Below are 15,139 nucleotides of genomic sequence, written 5' to 3' on the forward strand. Positions count from 1 at the left end.
TGTAATTACAGCCAGAAAAACTCAAGTTGAATTAATGGCAGTGGTAGGAGCACCACATGCATTTTTTGATGATGACATGCGGTTAGTACCCGATAACATATGGACAAATGGCCCCCATGACGTGGGGTTATTACATGAGGTTCAGCCTGTGGTAATAAAACTGAAACCAGGAGCAATTATACCCCGGGTAAAACAATATCCATTGTCACGCGAAGCAGAAGAAGGGATCAGAGAGACACTAGATGCACTGCTAGCACAAGGAATAATAGTGCCCTCAAACTCCCCATGCAACACATGTATTTACCCGATTAAAAAGGCAAAGGGAGGTTCATGGAGGATGATACAGGATTTACGCCCACTCAATGATGTGATTCAGAAGGAGTTCCCTTTAGTCCCGAACCCATCAACAATACTGTGCAACATTCCAAAAACGGCATCCCACTTCACAGTTATTGACTTAAAAAATGCATTTTTCTCGATTCCCCTAGCTGAGGAGAGCAGGTACTTAACAGCATTTACACTAGGGGGGAGGAGGTTCGAACACTGCAGACTACCTCAAGGGTATTGCGAGAGCCCAAGCATATTCAACAGGGTACTACATGAAGATCTGGGGAATTTGTGCGTAGAAAGCACAGTGATTCAGTACGTTGATGATTTATTGATCTGTGCACAAACTGAGGAAGAGTGTAGAAAGGACTCAATAACACTCCTGACATTATTGGCCAATAAAGGGTACAAGGTGGACAAGGGGAAGTTACAATACTGTCTGACCGAGGTCCTATACTTGGGACAGATAATATCAAAGGACGGCAAGCGGATCATACCCGACAGGGCACAGGCGATTAGAGCAGTTGGGGAGCCCAAAACAGTAAAAGAAATGCAGAAATTTCTGGGTATGTGCAACTATTGCCGAGCATGGATATTGGATTATGCAGCATACACGAGGCCCTTGTTACAGGCACTAAAAGAGGCACAGCAGGAAAACAAACACATAGAATGGACAGAAGAGATGAATACAGCATTTGACTCACTAAAAGAGCTGATATCAAGCGCTCCAGTACTGGCAAATCCAGACTATGGACGCGAATTCTTCTTATTTTCACACTGCAAAGGAACACTGATGACAGCAGTATTGACACAAAAGACATCGTTAGGGCACAAACCACTGGCTTACTATAGTGGCACCCTAGACGCAGTAATGCAAGGTCATTTCGCGTGCGAACAATCTCTAGCTGCAGCCGCGTTCGCGATTGAGAAAAGTGCCACGATAGTGATGGGCTGTCCTGTGACACTGTTTGTGGAACACTCACTCTTTGCAATATTAGAGCGATCAAAGAGCACATTGACGACACAACGCGCCACAGCATACGAGATAATATTGTCCAGCGCAAACATCCACATAGTAAGATGTAAAACAGTGAACCCAGCCACATTCATCACAGAGGCATGCACCGTAGAGGATATGCACAACCACAACTGCGCTACGTTCACAGGTGACGAAGGTCAGGATCAAGTGATTTTTGAGAATGCCCTGAACGAGGGAGAGGTGTATTTCGTGGACGGGTCAGCATCAATAGACATGGAGACAGGAGAGAAACATGTGGGTATGGCAGTTGTACGATTAGAAGAAGATGAATACGAGACACTAGTGCAACACCGCCTCCCATCACACTATTCAGCCCAAGCAGCAGAACTAATTGCGCTAATAGAAGCATTGCATGCCGCCAAGGGGTGCGCAGTGACAATATGTACCGACTCAGCATACATGACAACGACAGTACACGGCGGGTTGGCACGGTGGGGGCGGAGAGGGTTCCGACGAGCAGATGGAACACCAGTTCAGCATGCAGAACTATTGAAAGAACTGATTGAGGCTCTGCAAGACCCCACGGTAGTGGCCATCGTAAAATGCCAAGCCCACACCACAAATACAGATTTTATATCTTTGGGGAACGCGGCAGCAGACGCCGCTGCCAAAGAAGCTTCGTATTTACAGAAAGGTGTAGTAGGAGAATACATGTTGCACCACACAGCACGCCAAGAGGTCCCCACAGGATACAACATGATGCCCACACAGGAAATAATAGAGCTGCAAGAGGGAGCTAGTGCAGAAGAAAAATTGCTGTGGACTAAAAGGGGATGCAGCAAATCGCCGACTGATTTGTTATGGCGACAAAAAAGTTCTGGAAAAGCGGTAATGCCAGTCACATTGTTAGAAATAGCATTTCAACAACTACACTTTCCCGCACATAACGCAAAGCAACACATAATGGCAGAGATACAAGAAGATTGGTTTGCACCTTGCCTCCATGAACATGTCACAAGACTGGCTTTAGAATGCACGACATGTCAGATTTACAGCTCAGGCATGACATTGCGCACACTGGGAGGAACGATACCCAAACCAAATGGCCCATTCAGAGAGCTCCACATTGATTATGTAGACATGGGAGAAAGATGTAACGGGGCTCGCTACATGATTGTGGTTGTATGTCCATTTTCGAGATGGGTGGAGGCAGGCCCCTGTGCGCGCCCTGATGCGAAGGGCGCCGCGAAGTTCCTAGTGCGGGAAGTGTTCCCGCGCTGGGGGATTTGCGAAGTTATTCGCTCAGATAACGGCACGCATTTTGTTAATGAACTATTCAAGGAAGTGACTACCCTATTGGGAATAAAGCACAAATTATGTTCAATTTATCATCCTCAAAGTAATGGCGTAGTGGAAAAAATGAACGGTCTGTTAAAAAGCAGATTGTCAAAACTGTGTTTTTCCCTTAAAAAGACCTGGATGTACTGCCTGCCTTTGGCCTTGTTCGAGTTACAAAATCAGCCAAGTAAAGACCACCACTTGTCCCCGCATGAGATCGTCACGGGAAGGAGGATGCACACAGCGCATTCACCTCTCCGTGAACGTTCTGATGCGCACAGAAGCGCAGCGATATTAGGAGAGGAGTTCACAGAGTACTTGAGAAAACTGACACGGGCAGCGCGCGTAATTGCAAAGCAACTAGCCCCCCCCTCTACAAGAGAGGAGGGGAACACAACAGAAACAGAGACAATGCCTGAAAAACCATTACAACTAATGCCTGGTGACCTTATATATGTCCGAAGTTTTGTGCGAAGGTGGAATGCACCACGTTTCCATGGCCCTTATGAGGTAGTGTTTTGCACACCGACAGCAGTAAAGGTAAAGGGCCTACGATACTGGGTGCATTTGACAGACGTACGCAGAGCTTATAACGCCGCGGAAGGTGAGGTACAGGACGAGGCACAGACAACTGCGGACAATGAAATTGTGCAGAATGGATGATGGGAATTTTGTGTGCATTAAGTGTTGAACACTGAACACGAATGGCGCACGACATGCGCACTGAAATGAACATGTGTATATACACATATATATATATATAATTTTTTACAACTTTTGAAGGTTTTTGTCTGGTTCTTTTTGGGTTTTGGAGAAGTTTTTCTCTCTCTCTCTCTCTCTCTCTCTCTCTCTCTCTCTCGACTTTTCTCTTTATGTATGAAATAATGTACCGATAGTAATATTTGTAAAGTTACCTTGTCTGTGGACATACCCCCTCCCTCACCCACTCCCATACTTTACCGAAAAAAAACAAAAAAAAAAAATTTTCACAACGTTCTAAATGTTTACATGCGTGTACTTAATGCACTTTTATGTCTCAAACAGGATTCACTATGGCATCGGATGGGCAGCCTGCAACTAATAGATTTGTTAGATTTAGAGAAATGTTAGTAGATAGATTAACGTATTCATACGAATGTGGTTTATCAATGTGTGTTATTGTGTTCTTCATCTCAATATTCTGCCTAATGACACATTGGGTCATAGCGTTCATCTCTACTGAGATGAACGAGGGGGGAGGGGGGAGTAACACCACCCTTGCCCCTGGCACGAATTCAATTACAAATATGAATATTAAAGAAGGTGATTTTTTGATCTGGGATGGATCCCGCCTTGTATGGGGTTACTACACTGCACCACCCACTGATGCCCCGTCACGATCAAAAGACAAAGGTATGAAAAATGACACAATGTCCCTACCTGAAATATATAACAGCCCCACTACCCTTCCCGCCCCGATACAAAACAGCGACTTGTTGTTTATCGAGGAAAATGGAAAAGTAATTACAATGACAGAACACAAGTCCCTACATGAAGAAGTGGAAAAGGGGGGAGGGAATGAGAAAGGGGGGCCTATCATTACATCTATCGGAACTATAAGGTATAGGAGGGGGGAGAGAAGTAGGCGAAGAAGAGAGACAAGCAGGAGGGGGTATGATGAGTATTATGGGTTAGGATTAGACAAGATGGAAGACCCACGACACCCCCACCAAGCAAATAAATGGTATGCAGATATGAGTACAACAGCTAAACAGACAACTAATGAAAGCTGCTATGTCTGTTCGCTCATCCCCCATGCATCAGGTACACCCAAAGTGTTGTTGCCAAGAGAATTGCCCATTGTGGATGCCCAGTGTCTCCTTCATCTCACACTGTGTAGAATAAAGAACACCTTTCAAGCACACGATGTCTCTTTCAAAATAATACAGGACAACAAAACGTGCTATTCAAAAGCGTCTGGAGTGGTCTGTCCTAAAGAACCTTTCTTTGCAATACAAGGGACGCTGTTTTCAGAAAACAAATGGAAAGATGAAGAAGTACTGTGCAAAGCGGAAGCACTGAGAGGTGTCCAACCAGACAAGCTGCGATGGATGGAAAAAACGTGCTTACCAATATGGAAAGAACACATCTCTAAACTAACATGGGTAACAGCGATGGAGAAACCCTTCAAGCTACAAAGTGAAATACAAAACGAACTATGTTTCAAGGGAGAAGGAAAAGTGGCAATGGGAACGAACAAAAACTGTAACAAAACTCTCACCATCCCAGACATGAAAAAAGGAACAGCAGCACTAATGGACACATACTGGGTGTGCGGGAATCAGGCTTACTTGCACCTTCCCCAGGCATGGAGTGGCAGCTGCTCAATGGCCACTTTGCATTCGGCCCTAATGGTGATTCCAGAAAGCCACGTTGACAAAAATAAAAAGACGCAAGGAAACATGAACGAGGACGAGACGTCTCCCACTGCAGAAGCACACCTCTATGTCCTGTCCTCCGGAGGGAAAGAAGAGGAGCTATCACGGAACAAGCGAGCATCAAACTATATATCACAAGCGTCATCCGATTTATTGGCACAGATCCCAGACAGGTATCGCCTGTTCAGCTCCGTGGAAACATTTTTTGCCTCACTGGTTTCAAGTGTCCAAGCAAGAGCAAATGCAAAATGGCTTCAGATCACACGGTGGGAATTGATTCAGCTGGCCAATGACACTGAAGAAGGATTCAACATAATAAAGGTGGAATTACGAGCTCTGCGACTAATGACCATGCAGAACAGGTATGTTCTGGACCTGCTAACAGCAATCGATGGAGGTGTTTGCCGAAAAATAGGAAGTGCGTGCTGCACGTTCGTACCTTCTGAAGACGCAGAAAATGGGTCCCTGTCCCACGTCATTGAAGCAGTCCACAACCTGGGAGAGAAAATGAAGCTGGAAGGTGGGGCTAAAGACAGCTCATGGTTCGACAATATCTTCTCCTGGGTTCCCTCCTGGCTTGGAATGACGATGAAATTATTGATACCGGTTGCGGTGGTCGTCCTCGTGGTGTTCTGCTTGTGCCAGGTGGGCCTTCGATGTTGTGCTAACGCAGTCCCTAACGGTGCGATGATGATGGTGACAATGGGCAACTCAGGTGGTACAATTAAGGCGACACAAGAAGTACATGTACAGACAGGACCGGATAATACTCCCAGATACCAGTTAGTGCCTATGTGCCGTGATAAGTACATAGTAGACAAACTATGGCACACCACTATCAAAGAACCCCGAGATGTGGAACTAGAATGGTATGAGGAGGTCTGGGTGGACTTGGAAGAGACGGGTGACTGTATATATTTAACCTGTACCCCAGATGAGTATGCCAGAAGAGGTGAGAGCTTGAGAGGGGTATGCAGAGCATGGATGCCTAGAAAAGGAACACCTGCATGGGATGACGCAGTGATAGAGGAGCAGGAATGTAGAAGGTTGGAAGAGCTAAAGAATTCGTTACTTTAGTAACGAAAGGGGGGAAATGTAGGGGAGGACTGGCCGCGAGGCCCTCCTCACCTACAGTCTTCTCCCCAGGTGAGGACATTGGCTCGGTGGGCGTCCCCTCATGCCACCCGGGCCCAGGTGGAGGAGGGTTCACCCGCCGACGACATTGCCCACACATATCCTTTCCATGCATTTACCAAAATTCAGTTAGGCCTAGAAGCCATCTTGTCCAGCAAGCATGGCGTGAGTTCAGCACACTGTAACGAGGCCCCCACCTTTGGAGGGCCTTTCATGCATCTCTGCCACCACAGCAGCCCTGGTGGATCCGCTGCGAGCGCGTTCCCATGAGAAAGTCAGATATGAGCTAAACCCGAGATGCCAACACTGTAACCTTCTCCCATTCACAATGTAATATTGCTCCTCGCATGACCCGGTCCGCAAGGCCGGGGTGACGGGGAAAGAGCTGACGCATCACTATCTGAAGAAAGTAGAAAATAATTCAAGTATTAGTATTAACGAACTACCTCTGTTTAAACAAGTCCTGTAAACTGTGAATAAACCACAAAAATGTAACGTTATATGATATCACTCCAGGTCTGTACCAGTGCTGCTATAACCACAGAGAAAGATGTTAACCAAACGTGTAACCTCTAACTGTATAAGTGTTTTTTCAATAGTATGTAGAAACCTGAACTCATATATGCTTTCTTAACCACCCAAAGCGGCGAGCATCAATCTCTGTAGGCCATAACCTAGTAATGCCTTGTATAACGTTTTATGTACATACAAATACGCACACAATGTAGTGAATATAATGTTAGGTAATGAAAAGGTACTGGAACCGACTGTATTAAAGAAATGTGTAACGAAATGAAAATATATATATGTGTTTAAATGACATCAAAATAAGGCGGAACAGTATAAAAGTTCTGCATTTAAAAGTTAGCAACGCACGAGGAAAAAAACCTTTGTGAGTATATGCAAGGCCATTCTCCCTCCCACCCGGCCAAGCCTGTCAGATAAGGAAGCTAAGGCCTGTGCCGCGCTCCCTCACCTCCCCCAACCAAGCTAGAGCCGCTTCAGAGAGTCAGAGGCCCCGGTACCGCACCCAAGGCCACAGCCCACCACCTGGGTTATTTACAGCACGGTAATAAACCCAAGTTTTGAATCCTCTGATCTACCAGCACCCTCTCGTAAAGTCCACAACCCTCCCCCCTAGACCACCCCAAGAACGACCCCCATCACTGGGACAAGACACAGAGACCCATTTGTATAATAACTTCTAACGCGGCAGACAGGCATGTACCAGTCGTCCCAGGCCCCAAAACTCAGCCCCTCGACCTAGAATACCGGTCAATAGGACACAGGTAAATCTCACCCTAACCGACAGTCACCGGACCTCTCAAGAGGTGCATTCCTCATGCGTTGCGTTTATTGTATAAGACAAACTGCGGAGCAATTTATTGATGGACTTAGATGTCGTTTCTTGAATAACTGCAGTGTGCATGGCCTAGGGCAAACGAGTCAGGAGAGGTATTCATCTTTGTCACAGGCTGCCCCAGCATACCAACACCGCTCGGATGACCTCAAGCTGGCCTGCCAGGCCCAACCCAACCCTCGAGGCTGACCAGTGACGTCCTCACGCCAAAGACCAACCGCGCTGCAGCAACACCTATAGTTAGTCGACGCCACCCAATCCCAATTAACTTGTGCCCCCTATAGTGTGTAGGTTCTGATGACGTTCTTTGTATTAGAAATACGCCTGTCTTTGCTATTGTCAGACAGAGCGCTCTCGTAGGTTGCAGAGTTCTTTGCATGCCTTATTTTTGGATAAACTCCCACTTACGCTCACCCGCACTCTGTCTTGGCCTTATTCCCACTACGGGAGAATCCCTTATTGTCTCTCATTGCGGGGAGGATCGTGCTGAAGTTGGGGGCGCTTCCTTTCAACATCAAAACAAGCACAAACTTAAATGCAGGAAGAAGCATCGATCTCTGCCGGGGCTTTACCTTGTGTGATGGAGCCCCGCATGTGAGGATGTTGTTCCTTTAAGGTATGCGGACTGTGCCTCTCTTGCGGGACAGTGCGGCCCATCAACCCTAGCGGGAACAAAGAACAAGAACATAAACAAAAAACACAAAAAACAAGGCAAGTCTCAGACCATGGACTGCAGCTGCTTTTCCCAAAACGGTATGACTCTGCAGGCTTTTGTCTTGCAGTTTTGACATTAGGAGAGCAACAGGCTAAGCCCCAGCACTAGACTGAATGAGACATGTGCAAGAGCGCTACTTAAGCAAATTTAGGAAAAATACTGCCACTTGTATATGTTCAATGTGGTTTACAGTAAGATGCTGAGAGTATGGAGAATTGAATACTCACCTCTAAACTGTACCGCCATCGCAACCGTGCAGTGGTTTACTCACATGCCAGGAGACCACATACAGAAGAGTGAAATATCCAGGACACAATCTGTAGCCGTGCGGAAGACAGACTGGGCCACAACCTCATGCTATCCTAAGCAAAAGATGGTTGTGGCTAATTTATTTATGGGATGTGTGAAAAACCTGATGTAATACTCCCTCAGGATCTTCCATTCAGGCAGCCAGGGAACGGAGATTGCTTTTGGATCACGACCCTGTGGGCGGACAAGCGAAGGAGGATCACCTGAGTGGAGGGTCATGAGGGATTGGGAGGAGGATACCCATGGGCGAGACATGGTATTCCCATAGTACCCCAACCCACTGTCCCTCAGCTTTCATGGGGTATTTTCAATCTCACCCCATCTCCCCGTCCCCATTTCCAATAAATACTGAGATGAGGAGGAGGCAACTAGGAGCAGTTAAGATTACCCATAGAACAAATATGGGGAAAGTAAGGGAAACCTATTGTATAAAGAACTCAAGTAGTCCCACTAATAGAGTCAGGGAGGGTCAGGCATTTAATAATGGCCATTCACACCGGACTCCACTTGACTGTTTTTTCTACTATAAAAGGTGTGATTTTTCACAAGAAGGAGAGCGATCTGGGGATGCTGCGAGGACCGAGAAGACAAGGAGCAGCAGGAGAAAAAGCCTGGAGGAGAACGGCGTGCCGAGACACCGGCTCAGTGTTTGTGAGGGGCTGCAGTGTGGCTAGGGAGCCATGCCTCCAAGGAGCCGAAGTAAGGCACCCTGCATCCTGCTGGTGGCATTTGAGAAAATGAGTGCTCCCTTGGGACGTGTGCCGGTCCCAAGGGCATCTGAGGGGCAGGTGTTGACACCCTGACCTCAACCCTGTGCATGCAGACGAACCGCTTGTCAATGCGAAGTTACCTGGTGTGAGAGAGAGAGAGAGAGAGAGAGAGAGAGAGACAAGAGAGCGTGCGTTTGACTGAAGCGGAGCAGGGGAAAGACACTTTTAAAGCAGCACGGAGTGGAAAGGTTTGAGAGTGCGTGAAGAACAGAAAGTGTAAGAAATAAATAGATGAAGAGAAACAGAAATAAGAAAAGGAGCACCAGAGGCCACGGAAGGAAAGAAAAAGCTAAAGACAGACATGGGAAGAGTGTAAAGAGAAGTGCAAAGCGTGCACGTTAAAAAGAGGACAGCATGTTAAGCATGCAGGAAGCACAAGGGAGAAATAGATAAGTGCAAGAGAGCACAGTGAACCAAAAGGATGTGAGGTGCACAAGAGGCACAAAAGGAAAGTAAAAGGAAAGTGCAAGAGTGCACTGTAGAACAAAAGGAACAGCAAAGGGAAGATGCAAGTGTGCACGAGCAAGAAGCTAAAGGAAAACAATAAGGGGTACAGGAAGCACCTGAAGGTGAAAAGCTTTTAAAGAAGAGCAAGGAATAAAGAGGTGTTATAGATCAGAGTGGTCACGCCTAGGAGGAGCAAAGAACCAGGCGGTTTTGAAAGTCTCTGATTGTGCCCCACAAGTGTGTATGAAAGAACTGTGTTTAAAAAGGAAAGGTACATTGTGACAAGTTGAACTTGTATTTGAAACCAGAAATGGGCATCAGCTTGGGGAAGGGAACCCTGAGAAGCCTAATCAAGTTTGGAGACGTACTGTTTTGTAGTATTGAAAGGATTTAAGCTTGGGGAAGGGAACCCTGAGGAGCTTCAAAAGGAACTGTGTTATATTTCTTTTGTAGTGTTTGGAACTGGAATAAGGTGAGGCTTGGGGAATGCAACCCCAAGGAATCCAAAGAGACAGGTATTTTGAGAACATTTAAAGGCCTCTGTGGACAAGGTTTTACAAACAGCCCCTTTTTGAGTGAACTCACTTTTGGGACATTGACTAAACTACACCTGGTGAGAGGACCACCTGAAACCACCTTGGTTTCTTATTTTCTGTTGAACCACTATTTTCCGTTTTAAAGACTTCCTATCACATTTTTGTAAAGAGTGAGGGCAAGCATAGGATTAGACACAGACAGACTTATTTTGGACAATTAGACATCGACAGCCTTTAGAAACATCAGTTAAGGGAACCATCCCGTTAGAGTTAGGGCCAGTCAGGCATTACACCTACCCAGGAACCTTAGTAAATAAAGGTTTTGAAACAAACATTTTAGAGTCTTAGTCACTTTTGATAACATGCCTGTCTCACAAATGTCACTTTGAGAAGGTGTTAGGGTAGATTTGTATACACAATCTCCTCTATATGCAAGCCCCCCAGAACTTGTTGCTGCACTTATGAATTGGGAATCTTTTTCCACATTCACTCTTTCTTTAACCTTATATTTTGGGATACTTTGTATTTATTTTTATACATACTTTCCTCCAACTTTTATGGCATCTGTCTTCTGACTTTTGCAACACAGTACTTTCCGTGCAATTTTGCTGGGAGCCCTTTGGGCTTCCCTTTTTAGTTTCTGTTAAAGGATATTTATATCCTTCCTATCGTTTATATTGTGAGATCAGCACACCCACCTTATGTGGAGTGCTGAGGGGCTACATAGTACCCCCTTTCTCATTGCTCCTGTACCATTTTGGTTACAGTAGCACACTAAACGGCTGTTGGCAGTGGTGTTATCCAACCTACATTTGTGCCATTTTTACTTCCAGGCTGCACTCAAAGCCGCAGTAATGCACAACCGGTCATCATTGACCCAAAATGGTGGCAGTATTATCTTTTCAACATTTCTTGTCTGCTTGTCCTTTCTTGGTTCTTCTTCTGGCGTGTGGGGTGGGGGCGGTCCTGGATTGACTTTTGTCTTCAGAAGGAATCCTTTGTGAAGCCTGCTAAGGCTCCAGTGTGTTTGTGAGGACAGGAAACGGGGGAGGACTCTAAAATGTTGCTGTTCCTTGTCTTCTGGTGTGCCTGCCGGTTTATAGTGATAATATCGAAAACAAAAATGTCGAAAGTCAATCTCGAAACAAAAATGTCGAAAACAAAAATGTCGAATTCATTTTTTATTACGTTTTTTATTCAAAATGGGGGGTTACCCCTCAAAATCCCCCTTTTTTTATTCCCGGACCCCCAAAAAAATATATAAATAAAAAAATGAATTTATCGACATTGTTTGAGATTATGACTTTCCACATTATTGATTTGATATTTTGACTGCACACCGTGCCTGCCTGCAACCAGTTGTAACTGGGGGGCTGACTGCCCTGAAAGGACAGCCTCCACCCATAGTCTGAATGGTGCATAGGTGCTGATTGCCTGGGTTCATGCATAAAAGGCATAGATCGTGAGGCTGAAGACAAGCTGACCCTTGGAAAAGAAGAACCAAAGAGGAAGAAGAGCAGAAGATGTCCACAGCCACTTCCAGATGACTGGAGATGCCCTCTGAGTAATCGCTGCTGCCTGACTCCTTCCAAGCGTCAGAAGAACTCCGAAGAGGACGGCTCTCCCCTTTAGACTGGTGGGACGTACCAGTCTTGAGATAACCTGCATTCTGAGCCATCCCACGCTGAGCTGTAACCTTCACAGACTGCATACAGCCAATACCCTGGGACGTGTGGTCACTGTGCAGTGCATCGTCTTCCAAAGATCGAACCCTCCCGAAACTTTGGTGGACTCATTCCACTCTTTGAAGTCCCCTCACCAGAGTGCAGGACCGAGGAAGCGAAATTAATCGACTGGGCGGTAATGGTTCTTCACTGGTGCTTCCCAAAAGGCACCAAAATCAGAATCCTTTGTCTAAAGCCTCTTCACTCGACTGCTGCTACGAGATCCATGCCAGTGTCCCTTAGTCAGTCAACCTGACCAAGAATCTGGTGACCGGTTCTACTGCTGCTGCATCGTGGAAGCTTCATGCTGCCCCCATTAAGCTGTCTCACCCTTACATTGCTACTGTCTCCAATAGCATTTAGCCTGACTGTGCCAGATAGCCAATTCCTTGTATTTAGCTTGATTGTGCTAGATAGCCATGCCTAGGAATTCAGCCCGATTGTACTAGATAGCCATACCTCGTGTTTAGCCTGATTTTTGTAAGATTGTGCCAGATTGAAAGCCCATTTAAGCATTTTTCTCCCATTATCCAGGTGTCCCAAACCAAGGTGCTACTGTATTTGACTGTCTGAAAAACCCATTAGGCGTTGCTCCCATTATCCAGGTGCCCCAAACCCAGCTGATACTGTATTTGACTGTTGATAAGACCCATTAGGCGGTTTCTCCCATTATCCAGATGTCCCAAACCCAGGTACCACTGTACTTCACTGCCTACAAATCTAGGTGCCAGTCTATTTAGGGTCTACTGCTGTACCCCAGTAAGGTGTCTCTCCTACCACACAGCTGTTCCCAAATCCTGGTCCCACTGCATTCAACCATTCATTGTTACCCCCCTTCAACCCAAAATCCAGATTCTAAAGCGCCTTACTTCCTACTATAGTACCCTGTTAGACGTGCCCCTCCCACTTTTCATTCGCAAAGGCACTCCACAACAAACCTTCGCCCTCACAGTTGTCCTCCTCATCCCCCACGCCCTCACCCCTCTGCGACTCGCCCCGCTGCACAGACTTTCGCTCCAGAGAGACCACCAATAACGAGACCATGCCATGGACAAAAAAAAAAAAAGAATGCTTCAGCCGAACTACATCAAAGCATACGGTACGTATACCTTACACCAAGTCTGTGGACACAGGCTGCAGGTACGGCCGTCCATCCATGCACCATAGAATGCAGCTATGGCTATGCCATTCTGGTCTAGCAGAGCACATAGCCGTCCACACTGATGTACCTCAACACCTCTGCCACTAGCATACAGCAACTACCAACGAAAATAAAATTCGGTATAGCTGGGCACACACTGAATCTTCAGCAATAACATTCTATCCTAAACCACCAACAGCTCTGCCTGACCTCTGGGCTGCTTACTGGAGCCTAGCTAGCCACTGAAGTCCTAAGCCGGCGAAAAAACACACAAGCATCTCTTAATCTAAACTCTTAGAACCTCCTCCACAAAGCGCATTTAGGCCATACAAATGGTTGAAAGAGCCCTATATAAATAACGAATACGATACAATTTCTTCTCCACTGATAAGTTACTGTGAGACTCTTGATAGACTGTACCTCGAGTTGCTTTGCTGCTCCTGTGTTGCGGGAGTGCTGATTCGTGTGGTTGGGAGTTTGCCCATACAAGTTCGGCACGGCCCAACGCCTGCAAGCCTACAGGGAGACATCTCTGAAGTCCCTGATCCCTTTCCCGACAAAGATTGTTTCCTACTTGCTACAGAAGACTTCTTCTGGAACGTTCAAACTTTCTACAACTGTGGCTTACCTGTTTTGCCCTCTAATCTGACTCTGAGACAATCATAACTAGATCGGGATGGACCTCTGAAGTGTTAGGCCTTTGTGAAATAATGGCAACGTATTCACTTACCTTCTATTGGTTTTGTTTTATTTATTTGTACCTAAAATAGATATTCGGAAAAGTTCTTACAAAGTTTTATTTATCTTTTAATTGCATACTGTCATTCTAAAGTATTACAAAGTGGTTTACTTATTGTGAATAATACATTGTGTGAGACAGGCATGGTATCAAGAGAGACATACTCGTAAATAAGTTTTCAAAACCTTTATTTCTTAAAGTTTCAGGGTTGGTGTAATACCCAACTGGCCCTAACTCTAAAGGGATGATTCCCTTAAATTATGTTTCTAAGGGCCGAGGAAGTCCGAAAGCCAAAAATAATAGTACGCCTGTGTCTAAACCTATGCTTGTCCTCACTCTATACTAAAATGTGTTAGGGGGTCTTTTTTCAAAACGAAAAGTAGTGGTTCGACAGAAAGTGGGAAACCAAAGTCAATTTCGGGTGGTCTTCTCAGCAGGTGCAATTTGGTAAATGTCACAAAAATGAGTTCAATCAAAAGGGCTGTTCATAAGACCTTCTCTTACAGTGATTTCAAATATCTTCAGTGTCTTGAGTTTCTTGGGCTTCCCTTCCCCATGCTTTAACTTATTTTAAGTTTCACACCACAAAACAAATGTAACAGTTACTCTTGAAGCTTCTCGGGTTTCCCTTCCCCACGCTTCAATCCTTTTAACACTATCAAGAAAACCAATAATCCCCAACTTGTTTGTGCCTGTTAGGGTTCCCTTACCCAAGCTCAGGCCCCTTCCAGCTTTCAAACACAATGCCATTTTTTCTCAGGTTGCACTTTGCTTTCCTTAATAAGCCTCTCAGGGTTCCCTTCCCTGAGCTCAGGCTCTTTAAACTTTTAAAACAAAATATATAACAGTTCTGTTTTTGTTTCTCAGGGTGCCGTTCCCCAAGCTAAGGCCCCTCTAGTTCCAAACACAAGTTCAGCGGGTCAGGATGTGCCTTTTCCTTATATACAGTTTTTCTTACATACAATCCTCTCATGGGGTAGAATCAGAGGCTTTGGAAAACGCCAGGCTCTTTGCTTTTCCTCAGCACAGGGCAGAATTCTAGCTGCCACTGCAGCACTTCAAGCAGTGACAAGCTTGACAAATTCCTTGATAAAGAGGTAGGGACAAAAAGAGAGCCCCAAGTGGTGAACTCCGAAGCTTGGGTGGGATGGTGCTTAACCCGTTGGAACATGCTTACCGGGTAAAAGCGAGTAAAAAGAAATA

At 45.7% G+C, this 15,139-nt stretch overlaps 1 protein-coding gene across 6 annotated transcripts in view; it reads right to left on the minus strand.

Moving 5' to 3' along the window:
• NCOR2 (nuclear receptor corepressor 2) overlaps positions 1 to 15,139 on the minus strand; it is a 2,813,293-nt gene that overhangs the window by 384,175 nt on the left and 2,413,979 nt on the right. For all 6 annotated transcript variants that reach the window (XM_069619703.1, XM_069619702.1, XM_069619704.1 and 3 more), the window contains one exon: positions 8,128 to 8,217. In XM_069619703.1, coding sequence (XP_069475804.1) covers positions 8,128 to 8,217 — 90 coding nt within the window. The remainder of the gene's footprint in view (positions 1 to 8,127; positions 8,218 to 15,139) is intronic.

Source organism: Ambystoma mexicanum, chromosome 10 (assembly GCF_040938575.1).
Source record: "Ambystoma mexicanum isolate Mex_15411 chromosome 10, UKY_AmexF1_1, whole genome shotgun sequence".
NCBI classification, from domain to species: domain Eukaryota; kingdom Metazoa; phylum Chordata; class Amphibia; order Caudata; family Ambystomatidae; genus Ambystoma; species Ambystoma mexicanum.